Source organism: Phyllobates terribilis, unplaced genomic scaffold (assembly GCF_046119375.1).
Source record: "Phyllobates terribilis strain yellow unplaced genomic scaffold, ASM4611937v1 Scaffold_8__6_contigs__length_399053987, whole genome shotgun sequence".
NCBI classification, from domain to species: domain Eukaryota; kingdom Metazoa; phylum Chordata; class Amphibia; order Anura; family Dendrobatidae; genus Phyllobates; species Phyllobates terribilis.
In genome coordinates, this window is record NW_027362768.1 from 290,435,364 (window position 1) to 290,456,474 (window position 21,111).

Below are 21,111 nucleotides of genomic sequence, written 5' to 3' on the forward strand. Positions count from 1 at the left end.
GTGCAAAGCAGTCATCAAAGCAAAAGGTGGCTACTTTGAAGAGCCTAGAATATAAGACATATTTTCAGTTGTTTCACACTTTTTTGTTAAGTATATAATTCCACATGTGTTAATTCATAGTTTTGATGCCTTCAGTGTGAATGTACAATTTTCATAGTCATGAAAATACAGAAAAATCTTTAAATGAGAAGGTGTGTCCAAACTTTTGGTCTGTATCTATCTATCTATCCAGGGCCGGCGTCACCACCCGGGCAAGTGCCGGGTCCCTGCACAGCTCAGGGGGCCCACTCACCTCGGTTGCTATGTTAGCACTGCAGTGCTGCCCGCGGCATCCTGGGTTACTGCCGGCCGGCAGATCCTCGTTTGAACAGCAGGGGGCCCGCACTCACCTCGGTTGATTTGTGAGTGCTGCCCGCCGCGTCCTTGGTTACCGCCGGCCGGCAGATGCATTCTTAGCCTCCCGGCTTTCGAGTGCCGCAGAGCGCATGCGCCCGCAGACATCCCGTCTGATGCCTGATGCCTGGCACCATCTCAACTACAGCGCATGCGCTGCCTTCAGCCTGGGTCCTTCCTCCGAGCTCGAGCTCCTCGGTTGCCGGTAACTTTATCTGTGTCAGGCTGTGGGCTTTCTATGAAGATTTGTGGTGGACATGTATGAGGGCTCTGTGGCTGTCACTGCTCTAGTACAGCAATTGGCACAGTTATTCAGGGCACTGTGTCCAACACTCCTCGGACCACATGCAAATGCCTTGCTATTTTAGTTTTTGATCTACACTCATAGCATAATTATTTGGGCCAATAAAATAGCGTTGCTAAATGCATAAATGATTAGCTTGTACCAATAAATCCTGTTGTCAGCACACACTATGTGGCACTTAGGGTTGGGTCATCAGGGACTATTTTGATCAATGCTAATATATTAAAGCACATATTTCTAACCTTATTTTCTGCATTGCAGATCATGGTCAAGCCCTTTTTTTGCAGAATATCATCTGGATCTGGCTTGTAGTCTGGTATTTCATGTATTTAATGCTAACTTATTATATGATCTCATAACCGATAATATGCATTAATGATTTTTCTTCTGAAGAGTAACTGTAAAAATAATTTACAGTTATAAAACTAAACTTACACTGCTAGAGATTCCATGAATTTTTGTAGTCTGCTTAAAGGGATATTCCCATTTCAGTCATTGACAGCAAATCTTAACCCATATGACCCAATCAGTTAGGCATGCGTGGACATTCTCTATTACAGTCTATGGTGGGGCTTCTCAAATAATTTTTACTAGGGCCTTACAGGGTCGGCGTCAGCACCCAGACATTTGGCGGGGACCTGGACCATCAGGGGGCCCACTCGCCAATGGGGCCCAGGCCCCGGTCCTGCACTCCTTGACTGCTGTCACTTTACCGGACATGTCAGCGCGCTGAGTCTGCTAATAATGACAGGGCAGGGGTGACACTGCGCCTTTAACTGTTCTTGTGTGTCGGCCCTGCTGCGTGATTATTACTAGCAGACACAGCCGCACAGTGCTGCCATGTCTTGTGAAGTAACAGCAGTCAAACAGCGCCAGAGGGCCTGCAAAAAATGTTAGGGGAGGGGCCCTACACAGCTACAAGTGACGCGCCCCCTGGGCCGCGTTTGCGCACGTGTGTGGGCTACCCGGAACCAGGTCTCTGGGGGGGTTGTAGTCTCCGTGGCGGCGACCCGGTCCCGTGGCTCAGGGTGGTCAAACCAGCGGCAGTCTATTTGTAAGCTTTAGGTTAATTGTCCGACTACGCCACCCGTGGATTGCGGTCAGTGCGAACCGCCGCTGCAAGGCAGACCACTGGGGCTGATGGTGTATGCAGCTAAGGTAGTGTGACTCCCCACGGGAAGAGTGCAGCCCCAGGGCAGTGTAGTTGATGGTGGGGGTGATGGTGCACGGGCGTCCCAGCACTAGTAGTGCTGGTGCGGCGATGAAGCACAGAGACGTGGGGTTGCAGTTCAAATTCTTTACTCACAGTTCTTGATATTCTTAGTCATTCCGCCGGCAATGACTGCCCAAGCCGTGCTGCGTCCACCAGGTTCGGGGCTCGGTCAACCCCCAGGCAATTCCAGAGTGTGTCACAGGACTCCCTTCTATTCCTTTCGCTGGCCGTGCCCCACCAGTGACACTACTTTTGTCCAGCTGCCTCGGGTCTTCTCTTGGGAGGCTGGGTGTCCACTTCCCTGACCCTATGTGGTGTGCCTTTCTAGTAGGTGTAGTGAGGGGTCGCACCAAGATAAGATCACGACCGCCGGTCCTTGGCTGAGGATTAGTCGCCTCCACCAACTTGGGATCCGGTACCCTGTTCTGCCAACCCGTCACCCACAATCTCCTGGGTCCTTAGGGTTCCTTCTGCCTTCGTGTCTCTGGGCTTCTCTTGGTGTTCTGTTCCTTTCTTCCTTTCCTTTCTTTTCCTTTCAGTTTCTGTCCTCTCTGCTGGCTCTGGCCTTCACTCCAGGCCTGCCTCGTGGAGCTGGGCCCAGACTGAGCCACAGCTCCCTGTCAGCCCTCTCTGGCTGAACTCCTCTTCTCCTCACTCCTCTGACTGTCTGCACTTCTAAGATGGTGCCCACCTTATATGCCTCCCTCTCTGTGTATGAGCCCAGGTGACTTGCAACCAATGGGCTCCTGCCTATGCCCAGAAACCGTCCCCTCCTGCTCCTACATCACTGGGTTTTCCTCCCCCCTCTCCACTCCAGCCAGGGACAGATTCTGTCGTGCCTGCATTACTATCTAATGGGAGCACCATTGAGCTGTCCCCCGGAAATGGGGTGTGTGTGATGCATGCAGCTAAACGAGCCCTGGTCCACACACCATCCTTACCCGGGAGTGGAATATCACACCTCTGGTTGAGGTGCAATACCCCTGTAGCGGCCGAACCCTCGGGGCGCTACACAAGCCTGAGGAGCTAGACGGGACACAAGCCGGGGGCAGGTTAACAACGCTTGTTGCCAGCCTCCACGTCCCCATATTACAAATATTTTTAATGTGTGTGCATATGAATGATGTGAATATCTGTGTATGCCAGTGTGTATAACTGTGTATATATATTTGTCTGCTTTATATGTGTTTTTAAGAATTTGTGTTCAAATATGTATGTTTGTCTGTATCTGTGTATATGTTTGTATATGTGTGTGTCTGCATATTGTATGTGTGCATATCTGTGTACCATGTGCATGTGTGTGTGCATGCCTGCATGTGTGCACATGTCTGCATACTGTGTGTGTGTGTGCATGTCTGTGTACTGTGTGCATGTCTGCATACTGTGTGTGTGTGCATGTCTGTGTACTGTGTGCATGTCTGTGTACTGTGTGTGTGTGCATGTCTGTGTACTGTGTGCATGTCTACATACTGTGTGTGTGTGCATGTCTGTGTACTGTGTGCATGTCTGCATACTGTGTGTGTGTGTGCATGTCTGTGTACTGTGTGCATGTCTGCATTCTGTGTGTGTGTGCATGTCTGTGTACTGTGTGCATGTCTGCATATGTGAATGATGAGTGGGCAGCCTGGGCCCTGTGTTGTATATCTATCTTTCTCCACCGTATCTGTGCATCATGAATCGTGGTGTGTATTAAAGGGGCCCACTGAGACTCTTTCGCCCGGGGCCCACGAAAACCTGGAGCCAGCCCTGTATCTATCTATCTATCTATCTATCTATCTATCTATCTATCTATCTATCTATCTATCTATCTACCTATCTATCTATCTATCTATCTATCTATCTATCTATCTATCTATCTATCTATCTATCTACCTATCAGGACTTCACAGACTTCACCTGAGACGTCACAGGGAGAGCAGAGCAGGAAGACAGCGGATATGCGGAGGCACGGGGAGAGGTAAGTATCCAGCTGCTGGGGCCCTGAGCAAGCGGAGGGGGTGGGGGGGTGGGGCGCTGACACCGCTCTCCTCCACTCACGGGTCCCATAGCACGGCGGGGTGCCCGACGGCGAGTGGCCCCCCCCCCTTGCTAAGGGCCCCGGCACTTGCCCGGGTGCGCCGGGTGCTGATGCCGGCCCTGTTTCCAGCCTTTTAACTTACTTGCCTATTATAATAAATTATTGATGGTACCCCCTATATCCTCCAGGACAAATGTCGCTCAGTTCCCTAATTAAGCCCATGACATACGTTCATCATCCATAATCAACCACATATCCTCTTTGAATGGGTGATGTGCTCTGTGATTGTTTGTGAGACATATGCAGTCAGGACTTTGTACTTCAGGAATATAATTTCAGAATATGGACCTGTCAGAACAATGACAAACAGCAGAAAGGGAAAAAATGGGAGTGCTAGGTATGTATGAGAAATGTGCAAATATATTTTAAAGGAACCTATCATATTGAAAATTGTATGTGATCTGCGGGCAGGATGTTATGGAGCAGAAGAAGCTGAGCAGATTGATATATATTTATGTGGGAAAAGTTTTAGTAAAACTTGTATTCTATTCATTGAAATCCCTGGTGTTTGTATGGAGCAGGAGGCATAACGATTGCGGTTGCTGAGGGTGCGACCACAACCGGGCCCATGTGGGAGGGGGACCCTCTGAAATTTCACCTGCATTTGCATCCAAAGAAGACAACGTGCGGCGTGGGAGCAGAGGAAGGTGAGTAGAATCGTTTGCTTCTTTTAAAATGTGCTGGAGAAGAATACAAGTAGCCCAGGATGGAAGACATTATACCAAGAAGGGGACATTATACCAGCAAGGAGACATTATACTAGAATGGGGAACATTATATCAGAATGAGAACAATATACCAGAATTGGGACATTATACCAGGATGGGGAACATTATATCAGAATGAGAACAATATACCAGAATTGGGACATTATACCAGGATGGGGGACATTATACCAGAATGGGGAACAATATTCCAGAATGGGGACATTATACTAGGATGGAGACATTATACAAGAAAGATGAAATTATACCAGGATGGGGACATTACACCAGAATGAGAGAGAATATACAGTCATGGACGAAAGTGTTAGCACCCTTCAAATTGTTCCAGAAAATGAAGTATTTTCCCCAGAAAATTATTGCAATTACACAAGTTTTGTTATACACATGTTTATTTCATTTGTGTTTATTGGAACAACAAAAATAAACAGAGAAAAAAAAGGCAAATTGGACATAATTTCACACAAAACCCCCAAAATGGGCCAGGCGAAATTGTTTGCACTTTTCCAAAAATGTTGGTAAACAACTTTGTTTCAAGCATATGATGCTCGGTCAAAGTCACCTGTGGCAAGTAATAGGTGTGGGCAGTATGAAAATCACACCTGAAACCAGATAAAAAGCATTGTGTGTCTGTGTATGCCACACTAAGCATGAAGAACAGGAAGAGGAGAAGAGAATGGTCTGAGGACTTGAGAACCAAAATTATTGAAAAATATCAACAATCTCAAGGTTACAAGTCCATCTCCAGAGACCTTGACGTTCCGTTGTCTACGGTGCGCAACATAATCAAGAAGTTTACAGTCCATGGCACTTTAACTAATCTCCCTGATTACCTGATGAAGACAGCTTGCATGCCGTCGAAACGCGTTGTATTTTTACAAGTATTTTAATAAAGATAATAATTGCTGAATTTTATATCCCTTAGCGCTTTTTATCACCAGCTTTTACCTTTTGCATTTTTAACAATTTTATCTAGTACATTTTGGGGGTGTAGTGTGAAATTATGTCCAATTTGCCTTTTTTTCTCTGTTTTTCTTATGTTGTTCCAATACAAACAAAGGAAACAAACATGTGTATAACAAAACGTGTCATTCCAATAATTTTCTGGGAGAAATAACTCATTTTCTGAAACAATTTAAAGGGTGCCAACACTTTCAGCCATGACTGTATTAGTATGGGAGGCATTATACTAGGATGAGGGACATGATACCAGGATGGGGGACAATATACTAGGCTGGGGGCCATTATACCAGGATGGGGGACATTATACCAAGAAGGGACCCAGGATGGGTGAAAATGGTATAGCATGGAGCCATGGATGGAGGAGATTATTAAAAGAAGGAACCAGGATGGGGGACATTATTACATGGCATTTAAAGTCGTATATCTTTATAGGATCTAGAATACTACAGGGGCCCATACATTTGACCAACATACAGGTGGGGGCCCAGGTCCAAATTTTCCATCGGGACCCATCGTACTGTAGTTATGCCACTGCATAGGAGTCTAGTGGGTTGTCCTATTTAGTGATCTTCTCTGTATGGCACATGCCGTCATAGCTGTCAATCACTAGTAGCACCACCCACTGGACTCATATACATACAAACATCAGGGATTTCAATGAATAAAATATAACTTATATGTTAGAAAAAATTCAGTATATAATTTTGCTCAGCTTCTCCTTCTCTATATCATGCTGTCCACAGGTTCTCTTTGGAGGGGTTATTGGGTCTTGGGGCAAAAGTATTCAGTCACTCTATGTGACTGCAGACTGCTGAATCGTAACAGCTAGTAGATGTCCACGCTGTCACAACACCTGGATAGTCTCGTTATGAGTGGGTGGTCACATAACCGCATGTATGCAGTTTGCATATTTGTGATAATTTGTGACCTCTCTCTCACATCGAGAATATCGGGGAATCGTGACAACGCGTCATAATTTGGTAGTCTGCAGTCACATAGGGTCACTTTAGACTTTTATCCAAGTACGGACAACCCCTTTAAAAACATTTTAGGAACTTCTGTTTTCAAATTTGTATTATGGGGTTATAAGCCTGCATGGTATTACTAGCCCAAGTTTATGTAGAAAGTGTTGGTGGCAGTAACACAAATCAGTCTTACGTGCCAAAATACCTATTTATTCTGGTACCTAAAGGGTCCCTGCTTCGGAGAGAAAGTCCGTACTTTTGCCCCCCCAATCTCTCTATGCTTCTTTACTTTTAAAATTCTCCCTCTTTTTGACCTGGGAAATTTTATTAAACTGAAACAATTAATCTAAGACTCCAGTTTAAATATTATTTTAAGCTTTCTACAGTTTGGACATATATATATATATATATACTGTATATATATAAATATATATATAGCTATGCACTGTATATGCATACATTTTTTTATAATATTTACTAATGTTTAAATAAGAAAATAATCTTTCATACTATGAACTACAAGGGTTCTCTTTCGGCAGTGCAAAAAAAAAAAAAAAATGGAATTGATAATTAACTTCCTCCGCACTACCAAGGTATTTACAGCTCCATGAGACCACCTTACTCCAGACTGCTAGCTGTAAGCCTTCCACTAGGTGGCACCACAAAGCTGCCATATCTATATAGTGTACTTCACATTGACAGCTGGGTGAAGTGCAGAATATAGAAATGTTTGTTCCATGTATTGTTCCGTTATATTAAGGCTGCTGACCGCAGCTCGTCCTGGTAAAAATTTTAAAGAGCTTTAACACTTAACATAGTAGAAAGGAGAACCTTTGGTTGCACCGTCTCACAACCGATTGTGTCCCACTCTGCGGTGCTGGGGGCTGACTCTGTTCCTCCTTTTTCAGGTGTAAGGCATCATAGTTGTATGCACTACCCTATTGTAACAGCCTACCTTTGTCCTGTTTCTTTATTGGTCTGTACTATGGTTACCATCTTCTTACATGGTCTTACATTCGATGCCTTGCTATCCTCTATCATTGCAGACTGACTGCTGTTTATAATGCCCTGTAGTTTGCTAATGAGCCTGTTATTTATATGCACTATTGCTTTTACTTACAGCAGGGTATTTGCTCATTTTGTTTCTATCTTATGCTTTTTCTGTTTAATAGCCAGTGTGAACATGCTCCTATATTTTGCATGCATACCAACTTATAGACCAGCTCATTTTTCAGGTTTCTGCACTTAGTACAGGTAAAGCTGTGGCCTCCCTTTCTCTGATCTGGGCATTACGTTTATATAGTTTCCTATTTGCTGGATATCCATAGACAAGTCCAATCCTGCTTGGCCCATATTCACATTGATGTCAGGACCGTCCTGACTGAGTACACCTTGGCACTGATGGGATGACTTTTATGCTTTTTTTTTTTTAATCAAAAATGGTGTTTACTAAGTACCCTATGCTATTTTTATGCACTATTGCTTTTACTTCTTTACTGTCCATTTGTAATTCTTAATGTTCATTTTGCTTCTATCTTAGGTTTTTTCTCTTTAATGGCCAGTGTGAACATGCTCCTATTTTGCATGTATACCAACTTATACTCCAGTTCATTTTTTTCGGTTAAGTTTCTGGTGTATTTATTGTGTAAATCCTTGTCAGAATGGCTTTGTAATCCTGATTTTTAAGAAGAGCATTTTATGGGTCCAAGTGTACCCAGTATCCGCCCACCCAGCTGCAGCTTGTACTGTGCAGTGTGAGATTTCAGAAGCAGGGAGGAGGAGCACTGAGGAGCTGTCAATCAAGCTAGGTAAGCAGAGACTGAGTTTAAACTTCCCACAAGCTATTCTGAAATGAATTTTAAAAGTAAGTATACCAGCCTCATCAGGTTTGTTTAATAATATTTGCAATTTGTATTATGAAATATGGGGATATATTTATTGCTTGTCCATATATTTGTTTTAGGTATCTGGGGGTTTATTAGTAATGTATGTCATGCATTGCAATAGAATGTCTGCCTCTGCGGCTAGCGCCTCCCTCCATAGAATTTTAAAAGCACCAACTGTCACCTCCTATCTCAGTAATGAGAAAATCTGTCTTCACTGAATACAGGTTTTACAAATTTTACCTATGAATTGTCTCTAGGAGGAGAAAGAAGCAGATGTATCTGTTAAGATATATGACAAAGTTGCTTATTTTCATGTGTACTATTGATTTATGAAATAAAAATTAACGATTAAAATTTTAACATTAAAGACTTCAAGATTCTTTTCTTTCTATTTAAAGGGTTATTCCCAAAAAATAAGATAGTGGATGACTTGCTGGGGTTCCAACTGCTGGGACTGCAACCAATCCCCAGAATGAGGTTCGGGAGCCCAATGCATTGTCTATGGGATGTAAATAGCTGACTACTGGCCAATAGTCAATTAATGGAGTGGAGGCCAAACATGTGCACTCCTACTCCATTCAGGAACAAGTTGCAGAGCCCCATTATTGGGACCGGTGTCGGTACCAGTCATTAGACCCCCAGTTATCAACAAGTTATCCTGATAACTTCATTTTTTGGGTATAACCCTTTAATGGATTTATAACCTTTCCATCTTACTATGCTCTGATAGTTATTTATAATCAATAGAAATATAATATAATTATAAGTATGATAATATCTCCCTAACATAATTTCCCCCTTTATCCTGTATACTACATTGGCAGAATTTTAAAAGATTTTTCTTGTATGCAGATGGGACTTTTGGGTTTAGGCAATCTAGTAAGTTGATAGAGTATTGCTAAGACATTGCTGGGTCAGCAGTGGCTTTGTGCAGGGGATATAAAAATTACATTCTTATCATTGCAGCTACTTTCTCCTAGGGATTTGTGAGAGTCCCTGGAGTCGGATCACTTCAGCATATAATGCCATATTTGTAAAAGATGACAATTACTGAGATAGGAAATCTCCTGTCTTCTCCAGGAATGCTCATTTTCAAAGGCGAGGGAGTTTCTTGTTATAATATACTATGTATCCCTAGAAATACAGAACCCTGTAATTACGCTGCCTATGACAAAACTATGACACTGTGGTATGGTACTAATCATTAAATCATTAATCTATTGCTTATTTTATTAATTTGACAGATTTTATGATTGTTTGGCTTTGCAATAATTTAGTACTTCCTAAAAGTACTGAAGCCATGTCCTTCACCTCTTATGGGGATATCACAGGATGCATGATTTAGAAATTAGTCTTTTCCATTCTGCTGCTGTTTGCGTTGTGTGCCATCACCAAGTAAAATTTCGTCAGACATATTTACCACCCTTAGGCTGGCTTCAGACATTAAGTAAGGCCAATGGGTCTCCTGACACTAACTCAATAACCTCATAGGCATTTTTGAGGCTGTTGAGTTCAGGTCATATTATGGTCATGAATATTGTACATGGGAAACCAGCCTTAAAGGGAATCCGTCATCAGGTTTTTGCTATGTAATCTGACAGCAGCATGGTGTAGGGTCTAAGTTCCTGATTTCAGCGATGTGTCACTTGCTGGGCTGCTTGCTGTCATTTCGTTACAAGTTTTCTCTATTGCAGCCCTGTATGTCTCGTGCCTCCTAGTCCTGCTGCTCTGTGTAACCCCGCCCACACCACTGATTGGCAACTTTCTGTGTACACTGTATATTGACAGAAAGCTTCTAATCAGTGGTGGGGGCGGTGTTAAACAGAGCAGCAGGACTAGGAGGCATGAGACACCTAGTCCTGTAGTGACACTCTCACGTTGATTTTATTGAAACAGTAATACACAGCCCAGTAAGTGACACATAGCTGGAATCAGTGTTTATGTCCCTACATTATGCTGCTCTCAGATTACATAGCAAAAACCCACTGACCGATTCCCTTTAAAAAGGGATCTACATAGGGTTTAGTATGGCCAAAATCTACCTGGCCATACAGAATGTTCCCCTTGTTCTCAAAGTTCTCCTCCATGCAGTGAAGCAGAAATTTACTGCAGCGGACAAACTAGTGATGCCTGCTACTGTATAAACGCCAAAGAACATCTGAGCAGGGTTACTGCTCTGGGCTGAAGAGACAAGAGAGTGCAGGGTGGTCGTGATTGGATGCACCAGAATGTTAAAGAAAAGTAGGCGGAAAGCTGAAGAGGTGTGTGTGCTGGGCAGAGCAGACTATCAAAGTGCTGGAGAGTGATAACAGTGCACTCACTATGTAGTGAGAGATGACTAACTGCTCCATGCTCCGCCTCTATAACTGGAAGCGATCAGCTACAGGGAGGATAAAAGTTCATTTTCTCCCTGTAGCTGCTGCTCTGGAAGGGCAGCCAGGCAGGATTTTACTGCTGTTTATCTGCAGATTAACCCCATCTCTGCAAGTAAGTACCGTTTTTGAACAAGATAGGTTTCCTATAAGAGTTGTGCACTCCTCATTGAATTTAGCAAAAACTTGTTCCTGATGATCAGAAGTAGGGGAAACTCCCAACATTCAAACTGAGGAGGCGTAATTGTGCTAATTACTTTCTGATCTGCAGGTAAATAGTGTTTTTGGAGAGCTTTCTTTTAATAAATTTGCTGCATATTTAGGCTGCACATGCTCCTTAGGCCACGTTCACACGTTCAGTATCTGGTCAGTATTTTACATCAGTATTTGTAAGCCAAAACCAGGAGTGGAACAATCAGAGGAAAAGTATAATAGAAACACGTCACCACTTCTGTATTTAGCACCCACTCCTGGTTTTGGCTTACAAATACTGCTGAAAAATACTGACTAAATACTGAACGTGTGACCGTGGCCCATATCTGAAATTTGTGTCATCCATAGCCAACAAGATACTTTTACAATGTAAGGGCGCAGTCAGACGGCCGTATGAATTGGAAAGAGATCGGCGCACAGTGGACGGCTCTCCCCACCCAAGAGTGACAGCTGCATAGAAGTACACGAAGCTGTCATGCTTGGGTCAGGAGTGCTGCCTGCCAGTCCGTGCACTGTGTTCCGATCTCGATCCGATTAATACGGCCGTCTGACTGAAAGCAAAAAGGAGTCTTACATATATTCCAATTAATTGTATTTATAGGATTTTCCCACTCTCTGCAATTGTCAGCAAATATCATAAAAAGTTCTATCATTTTTATAGAGGTTTTCCAGTTTTGGAAAATATAATAAAAAGTTCAACTTATCAACTAATTCAACTAATAATCAGCTGTTCTACATTGAATACTTTTTTTGTATTCAGTGAATGATAACTTCCATTGATTACTCAATCAGAACCGCTCCTTGGTCATTTAATTGTCACAGAGTTTGTTACAGGTACACAGAATCCCCCTTAATTATTAAATAATATTGGCACTAATCTATGTGTCGGACTCGTAATATAAAAATATGGAGATAAAAATATAATAGACACCTGTAAGGGTTCCTACATGGCTCAGAGTAACCTATAGTGGATTGACTATAAATATGGACTTTGACATTTTTCCTCATCATAGTCAATGTCATCAGAAGATCCTGATTCCTGATACAATAAATCATTAATCATGAACAAGTATTATATATTTACCCATCACCATGGACTGCAGGAAGAAGTAAGAGAGCAGATGGATCCCAGGAGCAGATGACATCCCACTTGTATTGGGACCTATTAGACATTTTGGGAATAATAAGAAATACAGAATTCATTGTTTAGTGAAGCATAAATGGGTAAGACATGGCAAAGCATCTGTTGGCACATAAACAGCACCCAGGTCAATCTTAGCATTTCATTTTTTTGGATCAGATTTTGGCAAGGATTCCATGCCATGTAAAAAAAAAATCAGATCTACTTGTAATAAAGTTAAAGAAGTTATCAGTGGTTATTTTTTTCAGTCCATAGCTTCAGAAGTTAAAAACCCCAGCTCCAGTGACGGCTCTCCTCTGCTGCTCCCGGTGTATTGTTATGACTACAGCGCCAATGACTGGTGAAGCCAATTAATGGGCTCGGCAGCTCTGCTGATGTAGATAGCACAAGCTGATGAGCCCGGTGATAAGCTGCAGCGGTCATATGTGCTGTAGTGTTAATCTCAACCCTGCAGCCCATAAACATTCACCAGAAGCAGTAGTGCAGAGCCAACGCTGGATCAGGTGCTGGTAAGTTAACCTTTGTTTGTTATTTTTAAGCCTTAAGAACCTAAAAAAATATATATTCATGGACAAACCCTTTAATAAGCTTTCCAGCCAATTCAAGTGGAAAATGTACCTATAGTGTTCACGGCATGTTTTTTAGGCTAGGTGCAGATGGCTGTATTCCCTTATCCGAGAGAATCGAGTCAATTATACAAATCACACTCGATTCTCTCAAATGAGAAGACAATATCTCTATCTTCTTCATTCTGTCAGTCCATGGAAACCATGGGACTGCACTCAGATGTCATCCAAGTGCATTCAAATGGTTTACACAGACTCATTGAGTTGCATGGTCAAGTGCGATCGGATCAAGCACTAAAATGACATGTACAATGCCTCATAGAATAATCGAAAAAACGGCCATATGCATGAGTCCTTGGCATGTGGGAAAAAAAGCATCATGTGAACGCTTACCAATGGAAGAAAATGGAAGTATAAAAATGTAGATGTACAAAAAACTCATACAAAACCACTCCAAAAAAATAAACATTTTTTGTTTCGGCAGCTTCGTCGTTGAATTTTTCAAACCAAAAATCCTTCATTAAAAGCTCAGTGTGACCCCCAAGTTATATTTCAACTCCCCTTATCTTTGTCATATTACTACTATTCTCAACATGACTCACTTACCCACCATAGCTGGTTACTTACAATGACTTTTGCCTTCCCATAAGTATGACTTAAAATGTGGTCTAACTATGCATTTCATGTTCAGCAGTGGTATGTCACATTCTGTCTTGCTTTACATTCGAATGTCAGATATAGAATTTTCCACTATAACTTTAAGCTTCTTTCATACATAGTTTTTGAGGCTTATAAAAAAAAGACATGATTTTCATGCATTTCCAGTGGGACTTTTTAACACGTCTTTTTTTTTTCCTACAGAGAAAGTTAAGCTATTCTTAAATTGAAAAAAAAAATTCCATACCAAGAAACTAAACAAAATTGTAAAAACAAATCAAAAAAACACAAAAGCTCACAAAGTTTGAGATTCTGCCAAACGACCAAATAAATATTATGTAGAGGTCCATTGTGGTGTTATTTAGGATTTAATTGGAGCATTCTATGAGAATTATATGGGATTTTCTACAAATCCATCCTTGTATGTAAAGTAATTTTATAGTTACAAGCTTCTAAATAAAATTTTATAAGTCGTAAGAATGGAAGATGACATTTTACTATCTGCATTGACTCAACGCTGTAGGTAAACTAAGTTCTTTTATTTTTATCTCTTCACCACAATCAATGATTTTCTATCTGAATGCATATACGTCGTTTACAATTTACAGTCATATATATATATATATATATATGTATATATATGTATATATATATATATATATATATATATATATATGTATATTAGGATTTTGTTCCTTTTCCCAGTAAACATATAGAATTTCACCTGTACGGTCATCGATTGAACTGTCTTTTATTTTGTACATAACATCCCATCAGTATGATCAGAACTTCAATATTGAAGGGTCTAAGAACCATCAATGTTTCTTACCAGATCTCATTGTATAACTTGCTATGTGGTGTTCAGTCTTCTCCTGTCCAGTTCAGTCCTGTCCCTTCACGCGGGACCTCCTCAGTTATAAATGTCAGTTTCACCTTAGCTAACAGGAAATTGTGGGGAGGAGGAGCAAATGGTTTCATGTGTTTTGATGTCAGGGTGAGTAGAAGTTCTGGTTTCTTCTGTATGTAGGTCTCTTAAAGAAGTATTAAGAAAATTGGAAGCCGAAAGAGTGGATCCATGTTCATGTCCTTCAATATATCCAGGAGCCTGGAGAATGTTGTCAGCAGAAGATATGAACATTTACCAACTGTATTGGTCTTATCCCTGTAATACGCAGGGAAAGAACCAACTGGACAGAATAATTTCACCCATTGCACAACTTTCGTTAAGGCCCTTTTATAAGGGCTGATATGGTCAAATGAGTGGCCAAGTAAAAATATTTGTTACCGAATTGGTACTTGTAGAGATGACAGCGTTCAACTAATAAGCAAACGTGGAATTAAAAATCAGCATTAAAGGGGTTGTCTACTTCTCAATCTGAGTGGTTGACCCCGTTAAATAAAAACACTTAAACTCACCTCCCGGTGCCCTTGCCATTCCAGCGGGGTCAGCACTTGCTCTCCTTGGCCACACGTGAGGTTGTTACGTTACGCAAGCCTTGCACCCAATCAACGCTGGCTTCACTGTCCCTGCCTTCAGATGTTTCGAGCATCAACAGAAAGTTAGAGCTGCAGCTGCTGCAAGGGATTTGCTGCCAACCGTATGCAAACTATAGGCAGACCACTTGAGTCTATATAAGTAAAAAGGGGAAAGTTGACTCAACCTTTATATTGTGTGTCTGTGTATGCCACACTAAGAATGGGGAACAGAGAAGAAGAGAACTTTCTGAGGAGTTGAGAACCAAAATTGTTGAAAAATATCAACAATCTCAAGGGTCCATCTCCAGAGATCTTGCGGTTCCTTTGTCCACAGTGGGCAACATAATCAAGAAGTTTACAACCCATGGCACTGTAGCTAATCTCCATGGACGTGGACAGCAGAGAAAAATTGATGAAAGGTTGCAAAGCAGAATAATCCGATGGTGGATAAGCTGCACCAATCAAGTTCCAAAGAATTTCAAGCTGTCCTGCAGGCTCTGGGTACATCTGTGTCCGCGTGAACTATCATTCAATATTTGAATGAAATAAAATGCTATTGCAGGAGATCTAGAAGGACCATACTTCTGACACAGAGACGTAAAAAAGCTAGACTGCAGTTTGCCAAATGTAGATAAATAAGCCAAAATTTTTCTGGGAAAGCATCTTGTGGCCAGGTGAGACCAAGATAGAGTTTTTTGGTAAAGCACAACATTCTACTGTTTACCAAAAATACAATTAGGGCTAGAAAGAAAAGAACGCATTACCTGCAGTCAAATATGGTGGAGGTTCAAATTCGTTTTGGAGTTGTTTTGCTGCCTCTGGTCCTTTGTGCCTTGACTGTGTGAAAGGCATCATTAAATATGAAGATTACCAAAAGATATTGGGTCACAATGTAGTGCCCAGTGTCAGAAAGCTGGGTTTACATCTTAGATCATGGGTATTCCAGAAGGACAATGACCCCAAACATACTTCAAGAAGCACCCAGAAATGGATGGGAACAAAGTTCTGGAGAGTTCTGGAGTGGCCAGAAATGAGTCCGGATCTAAATCCCATTGAACACCTGTGGAGAGATCTTAAAATTGCTGTTGGGAGAAGGCACCCTTCAAATAACGAACAGTTTTCAAAAAAAGAGTGGTCAAAAATTTCAGTTTAGAAATGTAAGAAGTTTGTTGATGGTTATAGGAAGCAATTGATTGCAACTATTTATTCCAAAGGGATAACCTGAGGGTGCCAACAATTTTGTCCAGACCATTTTGAGGACTTTGTGTGAAGCTATGTCCAACGTGCCCTTTTTTCATTTGTTTTAGTTGTTCCAATACATACAAAGGAAATACAGTAAACGTGTATAACAAAATATGTGCAGCTACAATACTTTTATAGGAGAAATACCTCATTTTCTGGAACAATATCAAGGGTGCCAACACTTTCGGCCATGACTGTATTATTAGGAAATGGGTCTCCCATTGTGTTTGCCTATGCAGTGAATGCAAGAGTTGCCAAAAATTTGGAGGCACTCCAATACCCCTTGGAAGAGACGTGGAGGATCTCATGAAAAAATGTTTCCATTATTAGGAAGTGGGTCTCCCATACTGTTGGCCTACGCAGTGAATGCAAGGGCTGCCAAAAATTTGGGAGGCACTCCAATGCCCCTTGGAAAAGACGTGGAGGAGGGCCTCATAAAAAATGTTCCCATTAGAAAGGAACGGGTCTCCTATACTTATAATGCCCATGCACTAAGTGTATGGGCTGACAAACATTTACCCCTGGGGGGTATACATGAACATACAGTATAATTTTTTTTTTACAGGCATTATAAACACCCTTTAAAAAATTATGTGGGTGTTGCATCAAAGACCACGGTCACCCTCGTGATATGGTGTTGGAGGATAAGGATGAGGAGAAGGAGGAGGACAAGAGCAAATAGCCAAAATCAGGAAGCGTATACCCATGTGTGGGTGTGTAAAGGTTCATGGGAATACACCTCCCAAAAAAAGACACTGGATTTGAGTTTATGTTATACTGCTGTCATTCGGTGGTGTTGAGAAGTCTGGCCCAATCCAGCCCTTGTTCATTTTTATAAGAGTCAGCCTGTCAGCATTTTCAGTTGACAGGAGGATGCGCTTATCAGTTATAATTCCACCAGCGACACTAAAAGCCGCTCTGATAAAATGCTAGCGGCAGGGCAGGCCAGGACCTCCAAGGTGTAGAGAGCCAGTTCATACCACGTGTCCAGCTTGGATACCCAATAATTCTGAAGCACAGAGGAATCACGGAGGACATTGGTACAATCGGCAAGGTACTCCCTCAGCATCTTCCCAAACTTTGCACTCCTTGTGAGAGTACGCCTCAGGACCTGTGCGATGGGAGGGGCTTATAAAACTCTCCCAGAACTTTGACAGTTCCCCTGCCTCTGCTGGATTGGAGTTGTGTCTCTCTCGCCTGTACTCCTTGGTTGTCCAACAAACTGTGACCTCTGCCGCCAGCGTTTTCAGATGGGAATTTTTTAATAGTTCCACAACAAGGGCCTTCTGGTACAGCCCCATTTTTGTAGACCTGTCCGCTTCAGGAATAAGAGATAGAAAGTTCTCCTTGTAGTGTGGGTCTAGAAGTGTCACCAACCAGTAATGACTGTCACCCAAAATTTGGAGAACGTGAGGGTCACGGTTAAGGCAGCGTAACATAAACTCAGCCATGCGTGTCAGACTGCTAACAGGCAAGACTTCCATGTCCTCACCAAGAGGATGACTGACCATGCTCCCTTCCTCCTCCCTGTTCCCAGACCATATACGCTGAACCGACGGTATGACAGTTGTGCAGGTAGTACCGTCTATAGCGCATGAAACTAGCTCCTGTTCTTCCTCCTCCTCTTCCTCATTGTCACCCAATCCATGTGTGTAATCACCCTGTCTATGTTAACCCAGTGTGCCGTCAGCGAGATGTACTGTCCCTTCCCACAATAACTTGTCCACGTGTCCGTGGTTAGGTGGATTTTCCCAGTATCTGCATTGTTGAGGGCACGGCTAATGTTGTGGGACAAGTGCTTGTGTAATGCGGGGACGGCACAAATAGTGGCGGCTGGGGACCGAGGGACAGTCATCGCCATCAGGTTGAGGAAAGCTTCCATCTCCACGAGCCTAAAAGACAACATTTCGAGCGCAAGCAGTCACAAATTGTGTGAATTTAGTATTGTGGCCTGTGGGGCGTTGGCTGCGTATTTGCGATTGCATTCCAAGGACTGGGGTGTGGACAACTGAATCCTGCGCTGGGACAAGGACGTGCTTGCTGATTGTGCTAGTTGAGAGTGTACAACGACAGGTGCAGGGCATGAGACATTTTCACATGCACTATGGACAGGGGATTGGCTTGCACGCACAACAGCGGAAAAAGCAGTGGTATCACCTGCAGACACTGTTCCTGGACCCTGGGGTTCGGCCCATAAAATGAGGTGCTTTGCTGCCATCTGCCTGATCATAATGGTGGTGGTCAGGCTGGTAGTTTTGCCACCCTTGCTGATGCTGGCCTGGCAGGTGGTGCAAATGGCCTTTTTGGGGTTATCGGCAGAGTTTTTAAAAAACACCCAGACTCGGGAAGACCTAACAGTTGTACTGGCAACTTCCTTCGTGTTGGTGTTACGGGAAACGGTTGCCCGACTTCTCCCTACGGCTACCACACTGCTTCTTCCTGCCTGTTGGGGTGCTCTGCCTCCCTATCCCTGTGTGCTGCTATCCTCGCTCTGCATGTTCTCTTGCCAGGTTGGGTTAGTTACTATATCATCCACCACCTCGTCTTCCACTTCCGCACCCTGGTCCTCCTCCTGACTTTCTGGCAATTGTGTCTCATCCTCGTCCACCTCTTGAGACACTTTCCCACGGTCGCCTTCGTATGACCGTGGCTGCCAAATATTTGGGCATCGCTACATGCAATCTTCTCTTGCCCTGCTTCAAGTGGACCAGGCAAGAGGCCCGAATCTGTAAATGGAAAAGTGAACAGCTCTTCGGAGTGTCCAAGTGTGGGATCAGTTGTCTCCAGGAACTCGGCATGGTGGGGGGGAGGAGGATCAGGGTGAGAAATATGCGGTCCAGACTCACGGCTACTGAGACTTGACCGTGTGGAAGACAGGGTGGTGGTGGGGGTGGCAAAGTGACTGGAAGCATTATCCGCTATCCAAACAACAAGCTTTTGATACTGCTCTGGGTTCAATAGTGGTGTGCTGCGGTCCCCTTGTGCTTGGGACAGGAAGGTCGGGCGAGAAGATGTGGGTGTTTGTTGTGCCAAAATTTCAGCTTGCCCACGGCCTCGGCCTCTGCATACACCATCACCATCACCATCACGTCCAGTTCCCCGTCCCTTGCCATGTGCCTTGCCCATTTTAAATGGAGGACAGTATCTTCCACACTCACTACAAATGGCTGAATTTGGAGCGAAGTTATATGTGATCCATGTGACGGACAAACCACAGTTTTAAATAGCTGGCCTGTAGGTAACTATTTTTAACAGCAAACTGGTGTCAATAACTTCGCTGACACACTGAAACAAAATTTTAATGGAGGCCAGAAATGGCAGAATTTTCAGCGAACTTATATGTGATCCGTGTAATGGACAAACCACAGTTTTAAATAGCTTGCCTGTAGGTAACTATTTTTAACAGCGCCAAACTTGTTTCAATAAGTTCGCTGACACACTGCAACAAAATTTCAATTTAGGCCAGAAATGGCAGAATTTTCAGCGCAATTATATGTGATCCGTGTGACGAGCAAACCACAGTTTTAAATAGCTGGCCTGTAGGTAACTATTTTTAACAGCGACCTTGTGTCAATAACTTCGCTGACACACTGCAACAAAGTTTCAATGGAGGGTAGAAATGGTAGAATTTTCAGCGCAATTATATGTGATCTGTGTGACAGACAAACCACAGTTTTAAATAGCTGGATTTTTAGCGCTGTAATATGGAAAGGACCTGGCTGTATTCTGCAGTGCCAACAAGCAAATGGCGCAGAAAAACGATGTTCTGTGGATTGCTTTTTAAGCAAATAATCAGGATTAAGATAAAAAAAATATTCCTGGCCCCTGATACCTGGGGCTATTTCTACAAATATCTGTAAAAGCACCAGCAGACAAAACTGGAATGGACCCTCTTTCTATATGCACTGCAGTCTGCTATATACCCTGCCTGCCTGCATAGCACTGATATCTCTGCAGATGGATTAGTCCTCAGAAGGACCGTTTGTTGAGATGGATATGTGTAATATGCTTGTGTTCTACCTACACTACCTAATAAACAACAAATCTCTCCCTGACGCAGCAGCACCTCTCCCTACACTGTCTGATTCCTGAGTGACTGTGACGAGCACAGCAGCGCCAGGTCTGATATAGACCTGATGACGCTGTGCGGCCAGCCAATCACTGTAATGCCACAACCAACATGGCTGCGGCATTACAGTGTGTGGCAGACAATCCCTGCATGTTCATTGGCGCTGTAAAGAGCGTCAAACATGCAGGGAGGGGACCCGAGCATCCATCCAAGCATCTCGGAAGTAATAGGTGAGCTCCGAGCATCTCAAGTACTGAGATGCTCGGGCGAGTACCTAATACTTGCGAGTATGCTCACTCATCACTAATAGACACCTGTCTTGAGCAGAGTCAAGTGAAGTAGAAGCAAACTCCTAACAAACCTGAAGCAATCGAAAAAAAAACTACTTACTGAAAGACTGTCATCCAAAAATTCATTTATTTTAAACTAGCTATAACAAGATATAGAGGGCTTAAGCCATATAAAAATCATACTAGCACGATACCTGTTATTGGTACATTGCATTAGAAAATAACTTTTAATTTATATGCAAAAGAGGGAACTTGGGGATGACTCGAAAATTCATGCACTGTTATGCCCTCTCATTTTGTATATTGTGGACATTTCCACTTCTGACTGACAGCTTTTGCTTCCCGGCGTGTTTGTGCATGTGCGCTGACATTGCTTGCTCTTTGTAATGTGTGCACACAATGGCTGAGCACTAATACACCGGGATGTGTAGTGAATGGTGTTAATGTGACGCCCTGCGGCTGCAGGCTGTCACAGAACTCCAGGGTGCTGCACAGACGGATTCTCCCCAGTGGCCTCAATACATGCAGACACCTCCACCCAAGTCCACTAGATGGAGCCCTG

The 21,111-nt window shown here is 43.0% G+C and overlaps 1 protein-coding gene across 1 annotated transcript in view; it reads right to left on the reverse strand.

Annotated features, from left to right (window-relative positions):
- The window catches only part of IL2RB (interleukin 2 receptor subunit beta), a 60,306-nt gene extending 45,804 nt beyond the window's left edge, over nt 1-14,502 (reverse strand). The window contains exons 1-2 of the mRNA XM_073644387.1: nt 14,302-14,502; nt 12,193-12,270 (exon numbers count right to left, since the gene is read on the reverse strand). Coding sequence (XP_073500488.1) covers nt 12,193-12,270; nt 14,302-14,311 — 88 coding nt within the window. The 5' untranslated portion in view covers nt 14,312-14,502. The remainder of the gene's footprint in view (nt 1-12,192; nt 12,271-14,301) is intronic.
- Between the last annotated feature and the right edge of the window lie 6,609 nt (nt 14,503-21,111).